Consider the following 16,574-nt stretch of genomic DNA (forward strand, 5'->3'; position numbering starts at 1 on the left):
TTATTGTTCATGTTAAATTGCTCCATGTACAGCACTTAGTATGTAGCGATGGCTGTTTGAAAGTGCTCATTAAATACTGTTGACTTGACTTGACTTGACTAATTAGGGGGTTCCTTTTAAAAGTTCTCTTGATTGGGAACACCCGGGACCCCTCAGTGCCGCACTCAGTCATATGTGCTCGCGTTGCCTTTCCCACCACGTGCCACTCCCCCGGGAGCCACCCTTTTGGGTTCCTTCCCCACCCACTAGGGTGCGTCGAACCTCTCCCGCTGGCCTAATTGTGTTAACTGAGCGCACAATGGCCAAAGTGTCATCTGTCCTACTGTATACGAGCTAGTGTTGTGGTGGACTGAAGGAGACAGAGGGGGACATTCACTGAGCCCAGGAAGAGGCGGGGGCTGGGCCCCAGTCAGCCAGAGGCCGGACTCGGGTTTTTGGGAGGGAAAGAAGAGGAGGAGGAGGAGGGCGCTGAGGCTGCCTCCTTGTCCAGATGTTAAGCGCAGCTCATCGGCTTGGCTTTCCTCTCCGCTCGCTCTGGATATATTTTTACATTTTTGGGGAGGGGGAAACCATGTATGAACGCCACAAGCGGCGGTACAGCTTCTGTGCCAAGGGCGAGAGGGCCGTCAACGTGGTTTTGATCAAGGTAAGACCATCCGAAAAGTTTTTTTTTTTTTTTTTTTTTTTGGCGACCGTTGAGAGAGGCTGCTACAAAACCCGAGAGGTTTGAACTGCGCTTTCACGCAAAGTTACACCCATGGCTTTTTATGATGCATGTCAAGCTTCTCAAACGTTTAAACCCTGTTTCGAACTGTGGAAAAAACAGCAGTGTCACTGGTGTCTACTGGGGATGCTGCCAGGGACTTGAGAGTTAAAAAAAAAAAGCACACGCACACACAGACTAGAGGCGGTTTGTGGATACTGCATTTGATCGTTTTCTCGGTGGGGTTGTTTGGTCAGGCTAGCATGCTGTTAGCGTGGCGCTAAGCCCTCTGAGGTGTTGTTACATGAAGGCTCTGTTCAGCACTCTGTGTAATAATCCCTCAAAGTGCAATTCTTATTGCAAAAACAATGGTTTCGATTTCAAAATCAGGGTTTCGAGCCAGTGTTAGGGTTTAAAACAAGTATATGGGTTTCAAATCATGGTTAGGTTTTCAAGTTAGGATTTCAAATAAATGTTAGGGTTATAAATGACACTTTTAATCCAGGATTTTAAATCAAATCAGGGTGTCAAATAAGCATTAAAATTTCAAATTGGCAGGTAGAGTGTAGGGTCCAATCAAGTGTTAGGTTTTCAAGTTAGGATTTCAAAGTGATATGGTTTCAAACGAGGGTTCCAAACAGTAGTTCGGATTGAAGTTTGGATTTCAAATGAGGACTACTAACTGAGGACTGGATAGGATTGTACATTTGGTTTTAATACAAGGTTATGGTGTCTAATTAGTGTTAAGACAGGCTTGGGTTTCAAGTTGAATTTTCAGATTTTGATGTCAAACCAGGATTAGGGTTTTTATGTTAGGGTTTCAAGTTAGCGTTTCTATCCTGGGTTTGGATTTCGAATCAGTGTTAGTATTCCAAGTAGTTTTCAAAGTATTATGGTTATAAATTAGATTTTCAAGACAAAATTAAGGTTTCATGTTAGGGTTTTAAAATGAGGGTTCCTAAACAGGGATATGCTTTCAAATTGGAATTTACGGCTCCGTTGTTGAGTTTCGTTGCTGTTTGTTTTTAAACATAAAAAGCGGTTTCAAACTGGGGTTAAGTTTTCAAGTTGTAATTCAAGCAAGTGTTGTTACTGTTTTAATTTCGGGTTTCCAGTCAGACATGGGTTTTTTAATTGAGCATTCAAACCAGTGTAAGGTTTTCAAGCTAGGCTCTGAAATCCATTTTTGATGTCATTCTTATTGCACCCTGAAGTTGTGCTATATAAAGCTGCAGCAGGATGCACAGAATCTTTTCTTATTCCATTGCGCCTCACTTTTTCCTCCTGGCTTAAACACTTTGTGTGTGTGCGCGCGCGCACGCCCCGCCAATGATTATTGTCGGTGGAGCTTGTCCGTGACTTCCCGTTCAATAATGATGTCGCTCATCCTTTGCGTTCAACAGGCTCATTGTCATAATGTGGCGTGATTTCAGATGATTGTTCCGGCGATTACGTGTTTGCCATTCATCCTATGTTCACCTCCATCTTCTCTCTCTTCTTTGAGACTCGAGTCGAATGGAAACATGACAGGAGTGAGACATCGGCAAACTATTTGCTGGTGCCTGAGGACTCACGGTCATGGCTGGGGTTTGAAGCCTGGTGCTGGGGCCCCATTTTGGGTCAGGACAAGGATTACAAACATGATTTACAGATGTCAATTTAGGGCCTTAATCCAATGTTTTCCAAACGAAGCTTTCAAGCCTGAGACATGTTGTCGAAGTCATGTTCTCACCTACAGTTGTCACGAGGAACAAAGGCACCAGAGCGACGTGCTGAACCGGGCACAGCACAGCAGTCGACATGTCTGCATGCCAGTTAGCATTAAAATGCATTGACAGTTATCCGCACTGCTAAACTACATGGTGACGATGATGATGTGTTTTATGGGCACCAAGAAGCCAGGATGTGAAATGCCGGCTGGAGTAAAGTCATTTGGCCCAGAGCCAGAATCCGCTGCTATTCCGAGGCAGGAGGAAGATTTTAGCCCACCGCCCTACTCCCATGTTTTTATTCCCACGCTATTTTCTCTCTGGCTCTCGCTCTTGCTCTCACTCTCTCTTGCTCTCGCATCCTTTCACCTCAAACAGGAGCTGACATCAGCAACTGGTTTCAAGTTAAAAACTGACTAAAGTGAGGAGGGAGGTGTTGTACATGCTTGGAGCAATGCTGTGTGCTGGCTGCTCAAACCCTCACCCTGGCTTAGAAGCATTTTGAAAGGCCAAACCTGGCTTGATATCCTCAATCTTATTTGAAACATTAACCTAATGTTGAAACACCTATTTCAAATCCTTACCTTTTTTTGAAAACTAAATTTGAAACTTTTACCAATGTCTGATCACAACAGCAGCATATGTGAAGGTGCTAACAAAATAGTTATGAGTTGGATGGATATCGGCTGTGCAACACTATTTTTTTTCTTTTTGTTGAAGTCACTGTACACTCATCTGCCGTGGCGCCACACAACCGGAGAAGTTTGATACAATTCTTCTAATTGCACATTTAATGCAACATTACAAAAAACAGCATGAGAATCTCTGCAAAACTACTCATGCTGTCTGAAACATTTAAAAATAACCACACGTTCCAACCTATCATTTAATAGGCAAGTGTTATCATCCACCCGCCATGCCAGGACATTGTTGCTTTACTGTATCTTCGAACCTCTGGCGAGAACGTTTGAGCGCTTTCCTGTTGTTCGTCACCGGAGCAAAACATGGTGCTTTTACGTCGATTCATTTTTAAAGGAGATGTTTTTTTTTACTGGGTGCAGTTTTGGGTCACATGGTGCTACAAATAGGAACCTGAGCGGCTAGCTTTGAAGAGGAGTGGGTGGAAGGGCCGCGGAATCAGTGCTTTACTCGCTCCACATCAGTTTTATAAATAACGGCGAAGCGATCGAAAGACCCCTATCTGATTTAATGAGCCATTCACAGGTTCGTGTGTACTTTCATGGCTAAATCTCTTTTAATCTCTAACAAAGTGCCCCAAGATAAATAGAATTGTCATTGTATGGTGTGGGCTTATGAAAACAGAAAACACAAGCAGTAATAATAATGGGTAATGTATGCTTCTGGCTGGATCAATGTTCTCATGGCTGAAGGATTTTTCTATCCCTTTAATGGGAGCTTCATGGGCTCGACGTGAAATTGTGAATTATATCGTTATCTTACGCCATCTAGTATGACAAGAGCAAGCAAGGTGTGATGGGTTAATTATTTCCCGTTCGTTTCATCTTCAGCCCGGCGTCTCAGGTCTGTGGACCAGTCTTTGTTAGAAGTACCAAGAACTAAACTGAGGCTCAGAGGGGATTGAGCCTTTTCTGTTGCTGGTCCCTCTCTCTGGAATGACCTCCCACTGAACATTCGGCAAGCCTCCTCGCTGCCCATCTTCAAAGCCCTCCTCAAAACTCACTTGTATTCTTTGGTGTTCGACTCAGCATGACTTAGATTTGTTCTTGATTTTACTGCTTGGTGCTTTCTACCGCCTTTATTACCGATTCGTCTTACTGTTTATTGTGTATGTTAAATCGCTCCATGTACAGCACTTTGTATGCTGCGATGGCTCTTTGAAAGTGCTCTATAAATACTGTTGACTTGACTTGACATGAACTTTTGTCCGCCACAGAAATATCAGAACAGGTCAGTTTTATTTGAAATGCTTACAGTTTGTTTGCTTGTTTGTAATATATAATATGAATATTGAAAGGTTTAGTAGTTACACGTGTGTGAAAGGGTATTACGCAGCTACTGGGTATAGGGGTGTGACGGTTAACACCCAGCCCTCAATTCACAATTACATCACACCAAGCCATTAGCGCTGACATCATCCAATGATCTGATGGCACGATGCTTTTGGGCTGTTATGAGTACTTGCAAAGTTGCAGGTAGTATCTTACCGTGGCTGAATCTATGTTAAATTGGGGCTTAAAAAAAGCTCGTAAAAAGTTAACAAAATATGCATAGAAGCATATCAGCCGATGAGATACAGCTGATCAGATCGTTGCAAAGTCTAGCTTTGGGCTGTTTGTGTATAAAAGGAGGTTTGAGATTTACATTACAGAGAAGAGTCCCTCCAGATGTATGTGTGCTATGTGACTCCACTTCACGTCCTAGGCTGACACTCGGTTGTTTCACACTAAACCCACCAGAAGCAGCTGTCCCTGAAATACTTCAAGATGGAAATTGGAATTAGTGGTAACTTCGACCGTTGCCATTTCATTTTGCGCGTGTCCATACAGGGTGTGTGAACAGCTAAACTGGCATGTTTGTTCCGTCTCGTCCCCTGTTTGATATATGAGCACGACTGTATGTGATGTTGGCACAGGCATCTATCTGTGTTTGTTTGGGGTTTGATGGACGCATGCCAGTACACATGGTCCTTTGCTGCAGTAGCAGGTTTCTAAACAGACAAGTCTTTGCCATCTCACATGGAAGTCATTCTGCAAGGGTCACGCTCGTGGTCTTGGTTTTTTTTTTTTTTCCTCTTTGGTGTCTGCTTAATCAATGACTGCGCTGTCTTATGATATTTTTAACTTTGACATGACATCACCGCTCTGAGTTTTCTCATGGGAATCGAGCACTTGCATCCAAATAAGCACATTGCACATGTGTTGTGTGCCATATTATAGCTGCAGTGCACAACTTTTTTTGGGTTTGTTTTAAAAAGCCATATTCAATTCAGTAACACTGATCGTTGCATGCGCCCTTCTGTTGCAAGTTCCGAGTACTTTATTAGCTCTATTTAATTAGGTCATGGATGTATTGAGTTGTACACTGTGAAACCATCTGAAGAACACATCTCAAAATACTGCTGTGGAAACATCTACTCATGACGTACACATTGATTGTTAAACTATAAATCACCTCTGTCAGTGAAGTCACTTGGTTGAGCGGAAAAAATGAACACCAAGCAACAACCTTTAGTGCTCCTTTGAGAACTAGCCCAAAATTCTATGTTGAACCTCAGTCCGCGGCCTGGCTTACAGCATCTATCGATACACGTGTGCACTCAATTCCATGTTTACCATAACACGATGTTCATAAAAGCCTTAAAAACCCCATGCTCAAGAATTTGAACAGGAATTCACCCATGATGGTTTGAAATAGCCATTTTGGGCGAATTTGAGATGTCACAGCATGCGAAATTTTAGCAAAGAGACTAATTTGTTAACATTTGGTCACTATGAGCCATGGTCACGTCATAAACATTTTGGTGTCATGAGCTAAGAAGAATTTGTTTAGGGAAGAAGAAACATTTAAAAAAGGAGGAAGTGTATCATGCAAAAGCTATTTAAAAAAAGTGTAAACATTCATCGCAGCGGAGTCAATTCACCATGACGAAAAAAAAACAGTTCTCAACCAACAATGCTGTTTTGTAGAAAGTCCTTCTTAGGATTTAATGTGCTATAGTTATCAAACTGATCAAAAACTTGAGTGTTTAATGGAAAGTCCATCCCAGAATTAAAAGATAAGTTGTTTTTAACCTAATCTGCGTCTTTCGATGATGATGATGACGGTTTATTTATTTATCTTTTGGGCCATAAACCATTTTCAAGTTGTTATTGTATGTCCGCTTTTTAGTAAGAATCCTTCCCAGTTGTAATTGTCAGTGTCCTCTGATTCTGATTGAACGTCCTTGACACCTCACAGTTTTCAAATAAAGACCAAGCGATGTAGTGTTTCATGTGAAGTGTTCATCATACAATTTTGAGGATGACTGTGATGCAAAGAGGGTGGCCCGGTAGTCCAGTGGTTAGCACGTCGGCCTCACAGTGCAGAGGTACCGGGTTCGATTCCAACTCCGGCCTCCCTGTGTGGAGTTTGCATGTTCTCCCCGGGCCTGCGTGGGTTTTCTCCGGGTGCTCCGGTTTCCTCCCACATTCCAAAAATATGCGTGGCAGGCTGATTGGACGCTCTAAATTGTCCCTAGGTGTGAATGTGAGCGTGGATGGTTGTTCGTCTCTATGTGCCCTGTGATTGGCTGGCAACTGATCCGGGGTGTCCCCCGCCTACTGCCCGAAGACGGCTGGGATAGGCTCCAGCACCCCCCGCGCCCCGAGTGTGGATTAAACGGTTCAGAAAATGGATGAATGGATGTGATGCAAAGTCAAAGGTAGCCTTCTAAACGCTGTGCACTGTTTCCATCATCATTAACACAAAGAGTCTGTTAAGTTGAGTGGCCAGTCAATTCTGAAAACCACTGAAGCGTTGACTGCCACCTGCGCAGACGTCGAGGTGGCAGTTTTGGGTGGGGTATGTGTGATTAGTTTGTCACTAAAACCAGCATTGGCAGACTCTGGGCACATGCATGCACGGGGTGAGAGCGCTCACGTGCACGCGCAGCTGCTGTATAGCCAGCCATACTGAGCACATATGAAGGAAGCAAAAGCCTCGTGTGTTCACGGCCAACCTATCCAAGAAGTAGCCTCGCTGTCGCCTCCTTTCCGACCTTTCTAGACTGCCGCATCATTCTGTCTCGCCGGCTGACGCGTGTCACATGTTGCTGAGGCTGATTCAGTGTCTTCCTGTTTCCTCCCACTCATAGATCCACCGCGACGGTGAGGCGTCCTTACAGCAGCCACTCGACGCTCAACACTCAGGTAAGACTAACTTCCTTGATGTTTTTTGTGTTGTTTTGTGACTTTAAACTGATTATATACAGCAATGGTTGCTTGTTTAACTTCCTTGTTTGATACTCCTTTTGTCTTCTCGATCTTTGCTTGTGCTGATAGCTAATTGGCCCTGTGACTTTCCACATGTTCAAATGACCACAAGTGACAGACGCACTGCACTGACTGTGAGGCCTCGGGCTGCTTTGTCTTGCGAAGAATGAGTCACGTGTCTCTCCCCTCTCCCCCCCATGCCTTTCTCCATGACATATTTCCCACGCACTTGCATATCATTTCTTTTGAGCGAGAGCACAAGTAATGCCAATACACCATTTTTTTAAAAAGCGTAAAATCCATTAGTGTTGGTCTCTGCACTTTAAATCCCGTGAAGTCAAGCCATTCATGAAACCTATTGTGAATAGCAAAAATTTGCCTATATTAGAGCTGTTCCAACTGTGCGACCCGTGGCCTCGTTGAGGCAGTGCAGTGCACACACAAAGGAAGCAGTGATGGAACGTCATTAATAAAACACCTTTTTTCACCGGGTAGAGGAAGAAAATACAGTTTGCCTGCGACTATTGTTGTCTGTCTGTGTATGTTGCTTCATCGTTTTTGCATGAATGTTTATTTATGGGAACTGGCTCTAGTTCTGTTAGCCTAGCAATGAGTGTTAGCAATAAGCTTGTGATATTTGTAAACCTAAGTATGGATTATATTAAAAAATATATTTTAGTATAGTTTGGCTTTGCTTAGTTTATTTGGGCATTAACACTGAAGATATGTATGTCAGTATGTAGAAATACGAGCCCAAAAAGGAGTAGGCTGAAGCTTATGCAGACCTCACCATACATAATGCTGTGTACCGGGGTATCCAATCTTTTTCCATTGAGAAGCAAATATTTACATGGAAAAACAAAAATATTGTATGCAGTAGAAATAAAAATAAAAATAAGGTTCATGTTTGCAACTTAACCTGGAGCTACTTAGCTCCAAAGTCATCCGACAGGGTCAACGCTGTTGCTCCAGTTATTCCCGCTTTGCTCAAAGCGTATTTTGTTGGAAAGCTTGCAGTCGTGGCAAGACCTTCACTCAAGAGAGACAACAACTTGAAACAACAGATCAGTGTTGTCAATTGCAAGTAGAAGTGATGCTGAGTCATCAAGATCCTCCATACTCTCTGTAGTCGAGTCTGCCACAGCATTTCAAGCTCAGGCTACCGCACACACACACACACTGTTTTCATAAAATATCAGCACAGATCTCAGAATGTCCAGCATGAACTTTTTACACCTTATACGGTGGTGTCAAGGAGAGCAGCTGATATACCCGCTCCAGGCAGTCCTAATTAGCTGCCCTCCAATTGACTTATCCGTGGTGTTTGCTTGTTAGCGTCCCTAAACACCTCCAAAGCTCCTGGAAAGTCGCGGCCCAATGATGCTGGATATTTTTTGCTCGTGTTTGACAAGGTGAAGTTCAGGGTTGAACTCTTGATCCAAAAGATGCATGCCTTTTACTTATTCACCCGTCCACCCATTACATTTTTACTTTTGAAGCTAAGGGATTGTGCATGCGTCAAATGGAGCCAGGTGGGCTCCTTTTAAGCCAGATACGTAAAAGTGTGTGCATGTAGTTTGCCAGCTAATGAGCATGATATTACACCGCTCAGCAGTCAGTCAATAAAGTCCAGCTCGGCAGCGTATCGGCGTCTCTATTTGTACTTTGCTGTTGGCACCTCCTGCCGTCACAGCAATACACGGATGGTGTTTGCCAACTTGGGCCCCCGAGAGACATATCCCAGCTAGCTATGAACTGGTCCCAGACAGGATGGATTTCCAAGAGCAGCAGTCACAAAACGCCACTGTATGGCGAGGGATCCTGGTTAAAATAGGCCAGTTTAAACTCAAGAGAAAGTTTGGCCGTTGAAGGAGCCGCCTCAATGCACGAGTGCTCCAGTTCAGTAAAGCGCTTTGGGTGCAGTATGGTGTAGATTAAGCACTCTGTAAGTGCACCACATTGACCGTTTTGATTAATTTGGATTTTTTTATTTGTTGGACTGTGACTTGTTTTTTGTGAAAAGGGCAATGATTAACCATTGAAGTCTATCTGAAAGACATTCATTGTCGTCAATACAAATAGCAAATCAGGATTTAGGGTGCTAGTCCAAATTCTAAAAAGCACACCGAATTTTGGGAGATGTAAGCAATCCGAGCCAAGATTCAAACGGTTTTCCTTTAAGGGCAGGATGCTGGCTGCTTGCTCCTCCGTGCTGCTCTGACTGTAGTATATCCCAGCTGGCTATGCCTGATAGACTGGTTGCATCCTGACTGGTCGCCAGTCTCCCAGAAGTTGCAGGCAACAGTTTCTGACAGTGGAACTGTTGTTTTATCTGGAGTTTTTGGCCTCCTCTAAAAAGTTTGTCAATACAACTTTGATCTTGGCATGGGACTGGATTTATTTCATCTTCTGTTTGAAATATTGGCCATTATTTTAGGAGGGGTCCTGAGTACCATTGACTCCATTCCGTGCAGTACACCCATAATCATTAGCTTTTATGCTGACTCTGCAAAAAGTAGCGTTGTTGTTGTTGTTGTTGTATAACCCCCCCCCCCCCCCCCCAAAAGTGTGGGCCTTCTTTTCGGGGTCGATGTGGACTCCTTAGGTACTCAAAAGTGTGTCCATAGCCACTAGCTTCCCCAATGACTCTTGTTATCATGGAATGTTTTCCTCAGTTTTAACTTTTGTCGTCCTCCAAGAATAACCGGCTTGGGTACCCAAGAGAGGGAAATAAATGAAGACTTTATCTGCAATCTGTGTCTGTCGGGAGAAAACACTTAAGGTAGCGACTCAGGGTATGAAAATGTGCAGGTGAAATGGAATGAGGGCGCTATGTGATAGGAAGGCCCGATGGCTGCTTTATCTCCTCCGTTATTTCTCACCACATTCATTTCCGTGGAAGTGGATGATTTGTTGGAATCATATCTCTTCTGTATTTTTTTTCTCTTCTCTGGCAACATACATTTTCTTGCCGACTTCTCTGTGGGCTTTTTTTTTTAAAACTGGCGATGTCCAACACCTCTGAAGTTGTTGTGAAAGAGCGATTCACGCTGGTCATGAGCTGTCACACTTGAAATGTGTCTTGAATACAAACCCGCCTCGTTGGGTTGCATCCCCCACGAGACTCAACTCGGATTTGCTGATGTCTCTTGCAGATGTGCCTTGAAACATAAACATTTCTGTGTCGTTCCAATTGTTCATTTGACCTCAGTCGCAGTGAGGGTAAGAGGGGGGGAAAAAAAACAATCCCCCGCTTAAAGGGGAACATCTTGCTTTAAGAAATGCAAATACGTGCCACGCTGGGTTGCATGTTTTAGTCAAACGGAGATAAACCAACCATACTGTAAAAAGCTCCACTTGACATTGACGCTTTTACTCAAAGGCTGCATTAACTCAGCACGTATTCATGCTCAATTGAGATTTAGGCCACTTGTGCCATGTCATTAATTGCAGCGTGAAATTTAATAGCCATGTCTATCATGAGTAAACCCACAAAAATAGTCATAAGAACCAAAATGCCTTAAAAGACACCGAAAGTCTGCTATTAAATGTCAACCATGAATATGAGAAAGATGGGCGCTGGGTGAAATTTGAAACATGATGATTTTCATCGTGTGCACGAAGCAATACGGTGAGGTTTGACAACTCGCACTGGAAGAAAAATTAAGCTCCCTGCAACAAGTTTCATTCAGAAACGGGTTAGTGTTAGTCCGGCCAAATCTGACCAAAAAGTCTCTGATTCCATGGTTTGAAAAGACACATTTTGGCTGGATGCAGCAATTTACGAGTCGTTTTGGCCCTTTCCAGGTGTCCTTAAAAATATCTTAAACTTACTACTTACTTTCTCCACCACTCAATAGTCTCTCACTCTCACTCTCTCACACATCAATGCCTTATAGACCTCACCTTCCAGAATTTGGAAACACAGCAACATTTTGATCTGAATGAACATTCAATAACTACAGGACATCTGCAAACTATCAACACGATCCGTTAACGCATAGTTTGTTATTCTTAACTTTATTATTTTGTTATTTTACCATGAATATTTATTGGATTGAACCGTGCAAATCCAGCCTGCACAATCATTTAACATCAAACTATTGAGCTAATCCCTGATTTGTCACCTGTTGTGTGTGTGCTTGGGATGACGTGTGTATGTGTGTGTGTGTGAGACAGCTGACAAAACTTGCACTAGCCTGCAAGGTTTAGTGGACAGGTGTGAGAGAGTGGACACACACACGAGCAATTGCACTGCTGCCTTCACATGAATAACACAAGGTTAAGTCAACTGTCAGAGTCTTGAGTCGCTTTAGTGTTGCGTATGGATATTGTAAAGTGAGGCGACGAGTCAGACAAGACCTCTGGATTATCTCCGGCCACATACCTCTGAATCACCTTCATGAGAATTAATATTCCGAATAGCACAGTAGCTAATGATGAACAATTCTTTTTAGGCAATCTGTGTGTGAAGTAAGTATTCTTAGCACTTCACCTTTTTCCACTTTTTTGCGTAAACATTTTTTGGATTGATTTTATGAAACATAATTTACTAGACCGCATAATTTTTTTTCCCATGATATGTTTGTCATAATCATCATCTTGCAAGAAATAAAAGTGATGAATCTGTATACAATGTGGGGTTCACTTTATGAGTGCCAAAAAATATATATTCCTTTGTGTCCCATTTAATACGGGTCAAACCATTGCCAGATTATTTGACATGCCTTCTCAATGTCAGGGATTATTTATATATACTGTACCTGCATTTCCAATTGAAGTACGATGAAAATGTTCTTTGCTGAGATATGTTCAAAGGTGGTGGGATTAGCCACAAAATGGCCGCCGTCCCACGAGAGCCGTTTTGTGAAACCGCGAGTTTGACTTACATGCTTGATTTTCCCTTTCAAAGGACAACGATTGCTAATTATTCAACTACAGCGACTTTTTCTTCCTAATAAAGTCGCTCAGCAGTAGTAGCGCTGTTGATGTTCTTGGCTGCAGGATTCGTACGTGTCTGACGGTTACTCAGAGGATTGACCAGTGATTCTAGCCCCCCATGGTGGGATTTTCCTCCTTCCTTGGAGCAGCTGACTTCGGATCAACTGCAGTCTATCAGTCCGACAAATGTTGTTCTTAACACTCTTATCTTCTGTGGAACGTACAGCCGCGCGTGCTTGAGCACATGCCTTAACTGAGACCGGTGAGCCAAATTCCTCTGGGTGCTCCTCCGTCCTTAGAGTCATTGCTTCCTGTCAAACACATGTCAAAAGTAGATTAAAGTGTACCTCTGGTGGTCTGACCAAAATATATGTGGTTTATTTAGAAAAACTACATCTAAGATTGTTTTTATCTATACCGGTTGCATTAAATAAAGCAAGCTCTTACTATAGTTTGCGGAACCTATTTGTCGAGACGCCATGACATCTCATGTGCGCAGCCATACTTGCCTACAAGAAGCGGATCAATGTCGATACTGACGGAAGGTTCGTCAATTTGTCACTGAAGATGCCTGTCTTGCTGACTTTGTTTCACATGAGCCCGGTGCTGCAAGCGCATGCATAATAATCAGTCGCCGCTCGCAAAGGCGGAAAGCCTGTTTGTGATGCGGGTCAGGATACATCCGCTTAATTTATTTAAATTTGTCTGGATGGCACGTTCTTGGCCATCTAACCGGCTGGGTGTATCCTGGACATCTCAATGTCAAATAAGGAAGCGGATGGCGCTGTGACTCGAGGCCTGCCTGGCAAAGGACTTGAAAATGATGTTTGAGAAAGCTGTTGCTATGACTGCTTATTTGGGTCACCTACCGAGAATTAAAGATAAAAAAGACCAAGCGACCTGGCAACTCATGAGCAACCGGTGGGTGTAAGGGAAGGCCAAACCAATGACTTGACATCACAAGAAGGCGCCGTGCATAAAAATTAAGCAGGGTGATTATTTTGGCAAATACAAGAGCAGACACAAAACAACAATACAAAAAGCATTTTAAAAATTGCAGCATGTCTTCATCATGTTGTACAAGCAGCCAGAGCAGTAGGATGCATGTACAACTTACGCATTACAAAATATTTATTACTCTGTTTTGTGGACGATATCATGTCATGTTTTTTTTTTTTGTTCTGTGTCAGAACAGTTTTTACATTTTAATACATCCGCTTACATATTTTATGTGCAACCTTTGATGGTGAGTGACTGAGTCGATTTTCCAGTGTGCATTTGTCTTTATTGTTGAGTAATCGTCAGTTGAGCCAGATTATACTGAGCAGCCCGGGCAGTGATGTGTTCAGTGGTTTAAAAATAAAAACCTCTCAAAACAATAACAAAAACTTACTCAAGAATCTTTCAAGGCATATTTTCCCTGAAAATATTCCTTCAACGTTGACTATGGAGGAACTGCATGACTTTAGCCTCTCCACTGTGTGTCAATGAGACGTCCCCATTTGTTTCCACAGGTAGAGAGATCCTCACAGCGTGTAACACACACACACACATGCACACACACACACACACACACATACACACACAAATGCAACCAAGCAGTTCCTCTCAGGGCTGAAAAATGTTCTGTGGGAGGACAAAGAATAACTTCCTCTCTCGCAGAAATGATGCAAAATGAAAACATGATGTCATCGATTTTGTGCCTGCACACTGGCTAAAGAAAGCTCGCTGTTGGGGCTCATGTGGATTCTTCCTCTTCCTTTTTTCCCTTAAATGTACAAAAGCTGTTGCTCTTAATACTTGTATGATGATGGATAGAATACGTGCTCTAAAAATAATTAATGGAAATATAATCAAATACAATTAGTTTAATATCATTTTTGCCATTCAGTATTAAGTTAAATATGCCAGGTCAAACAAGCCTGCTTTTATTTGTTAATTAATGAATAGAAAATAGCTTGGTTTTTTTTAGTCTAGAAAGACATTTTTTATGATTAAAAGCAAGTGTTTCAAGACAAACATGTTTTTTCATGAAAAATTTCATCATCAAATATTACTGTTAAAAAAGGGTTTTGATTTTTATGTTGAGGCAATTTTCTGAATGTAACAAAAAAAGTAACTTGTCATCTAACGTTCATGTAATTACTTTTTAAATGAAGTAATCATTAACGTAACTAAGTTACATTTGAATTCAAGTAATCAGTAGTTACTTTTTCAACAACCGTCAACACTGGTTGTGACAAACAACTTGTCAGATGGCGGCAAAAGGAAAAAGCTGACAATATGAAAGGGGCTTCAATTCACACAGTATTTTTTTATTTTTTACCTTGAAACTTAAGGTGAGAAAACCTTAAGCCAGTTTCTCACAAGTTTGCAGTCTGACAAATTTGCAGGTTGACTTCAACTATAGAGTCACCGTACAAAGCAGATCTGGCGATTAGTAGGGACCTTGAAAAACAGTTTCTGCTAAATTGGCTGATAGCGATTAAGCCCCCTTTAGTGTAGTAACAAAGTGGAGTGACGGTGCAAAAGGGGAATAAAAAACTTCATACATTAAATCAGACATTTTTATAAGCCTCTTTCCTAGACATCCAGATAGATGACTCTGACAGTGTCAAAGAGGCTGAAAGGTTTTCCTTAACAAGACCTTTTTGAAGCCCGTTTTCCATAATTTCCACAAAAAAACGGTGCACAGGAGTGTTTAGGTTCATGTGCCTTTTACTCAAAAACCCAGCAAAGAGAGCGCATTGCTTTTTGTCTCTGCACTTTTAGCCAGGTTCCCCATGTTGACTTCAAATCCAGCATGCCACCATTTTCTGTGTGGAAAAAGATGACTTTGATATCGTGTCAATGGGGTCTTTAAAACAGTCTTAATTTTGACTTCTCCTTTCCCAGCCTTTCCTTGTTTAAATCCCCTCTCACGCAGTTTTTATAGCAAAATTTGGCGCAGCAGAGATGTCACACTGTAACCGACATTTAGCATCCTGTGCCTTTCACCCAGTTGACATTCTTCCTCAGTTAGATTCGGTTTGGGAATTAAGACAACTTTATCCATCCTCTTGGGTTTAATGCCGCTGATATGACCTAGCAAGTGGGAAATGTGATCTGTCGATAACGTTTACACATATAGCAGTTTCATGGAAAAAAGGTGGCCTGTGTGACAATGGGCTAAGACGCACAAACGGTCGTTGTTTTCCCTCACGCTTAACAACAGCAAGCTTTTTTGGGGGGGCTGGATCAAAGACAGCCATTTAGCCAATTGGTCTTTTCACACCATCTCACATTTCAAGAACTCATTTCACCCTCCTGCGTAACAGACTTGCTTATTGTGTTCACATTAGGAAGTTAAATGAATTGTTCTCAGTAACTTCCTTATCTCCCAGCTCTTCCATTTTGACCATTCACATTGTAAGTTGTTGTGTCTTTTCAGGGTCCTCGCGGTCATCAACGTTACCCGCTTTGTCCAGCAGGACGCACAGCAGCAACAGTTGCTCCTCAACCGTTCACAAAGACTCAGCCAGCGACATCGAGAGCTTGCTGAGCGCCGAGGTGGGGTATGACAGCGTCTTCATCAAGGTTTGACCCACTACAGTTGAAAACGTAACACCTGCATCCGTAAAAAGATATTTAAAAAATCAAATGTTGAGTGCAATATGGTCTAAATACAAGAAAAAATTGTCAAAAATGATGAAATATTTTTTCATCGAAATAAAAAAAAAGAAATGGTCCTTATAGTAATACAGTGTGTTCTATGTTTCTCCATTAATCTGAATGTGGCAGTTGGATTATCACCTTTATGGAATATGAGTTAAGCAGCAAAATCCACCTTTTCATAGCCAGCTCACAGTGCGCCCATTTTGCCAATTTTTGTCAACTGAAAATGACATTGAAAGTTGCACAGGGCACATTTTTATTTCATTAATGAAAATGCGTTTTCAAATTTATTTTAAATTGCTAATTTTTGTTCACGACATTAACCTTGGTCTGAAAACAAACTAAGTAGGAAATGGGCACAACGTGTTGCCATGGCACCCGATCAAGATGCGAGTTACCGACGTACGACCGGCCTGCGGACACCCCGGCAAGTCAGAGTGCGCTTAGAACTTTTGCCAGTCGTGCTGTCCCGACGATAACAACATTAAGTCCTAAACCCGGAGTTGATTCCTTCTTAAAGCGTCGTTGGGTCACGTGGCGTGCCTGAATGAACCCCCGCGGTCACATGATCATTGACTTCCCAGAGGAAGTAGGGCGGGGTGGCACAAAGCCTAC

At 42.4% G+C, this 16,574-nt stretch overlaps 1 protein-coding gene across 3 annotated transcripts in view; it reads left to right on the forward strand.

The window, feature by feature from the left end:
- LOC127599984 (A-kinase anchor protein 13) overlaps positions 1–16,574 on the forward strand; it is an 87,475-nt gene that overhangs the window by 41,679 nt on the left and 29,222 nt on the right. For all 3 annotated transcript variants that reach the window (XM_052064270.1, XM_052064271.1, XM_052064272.1), the window contains 2 exons: positions 7,247–7,301; positions 15,736–15,881. In XM_052064270.1, coding sequence (XP_051920230.1) covers positions 7,247–7,301; positions 15,736–15,881 — 201 coding nt within the window. The remainder of the gene's footprint in view (positions 1–7,246; positions 7,302–15,735; positions 15,882–16,574) is intronic.

This window comes from Hippocampus zosterae, chromosome 4 (genome assembly GCF_025434085.1).
Source record: "Hippocampus zosterae strain Florida chromosome 4, ASM2543408v3, whole genome shotgun sequence".
Lineage (NCBI taxonomy): Eukaryota > Metazoa > Chordata > Actinopteri > Syngnathiformes > Syngnathidae > Hippocampus > Hippocampus zosterae.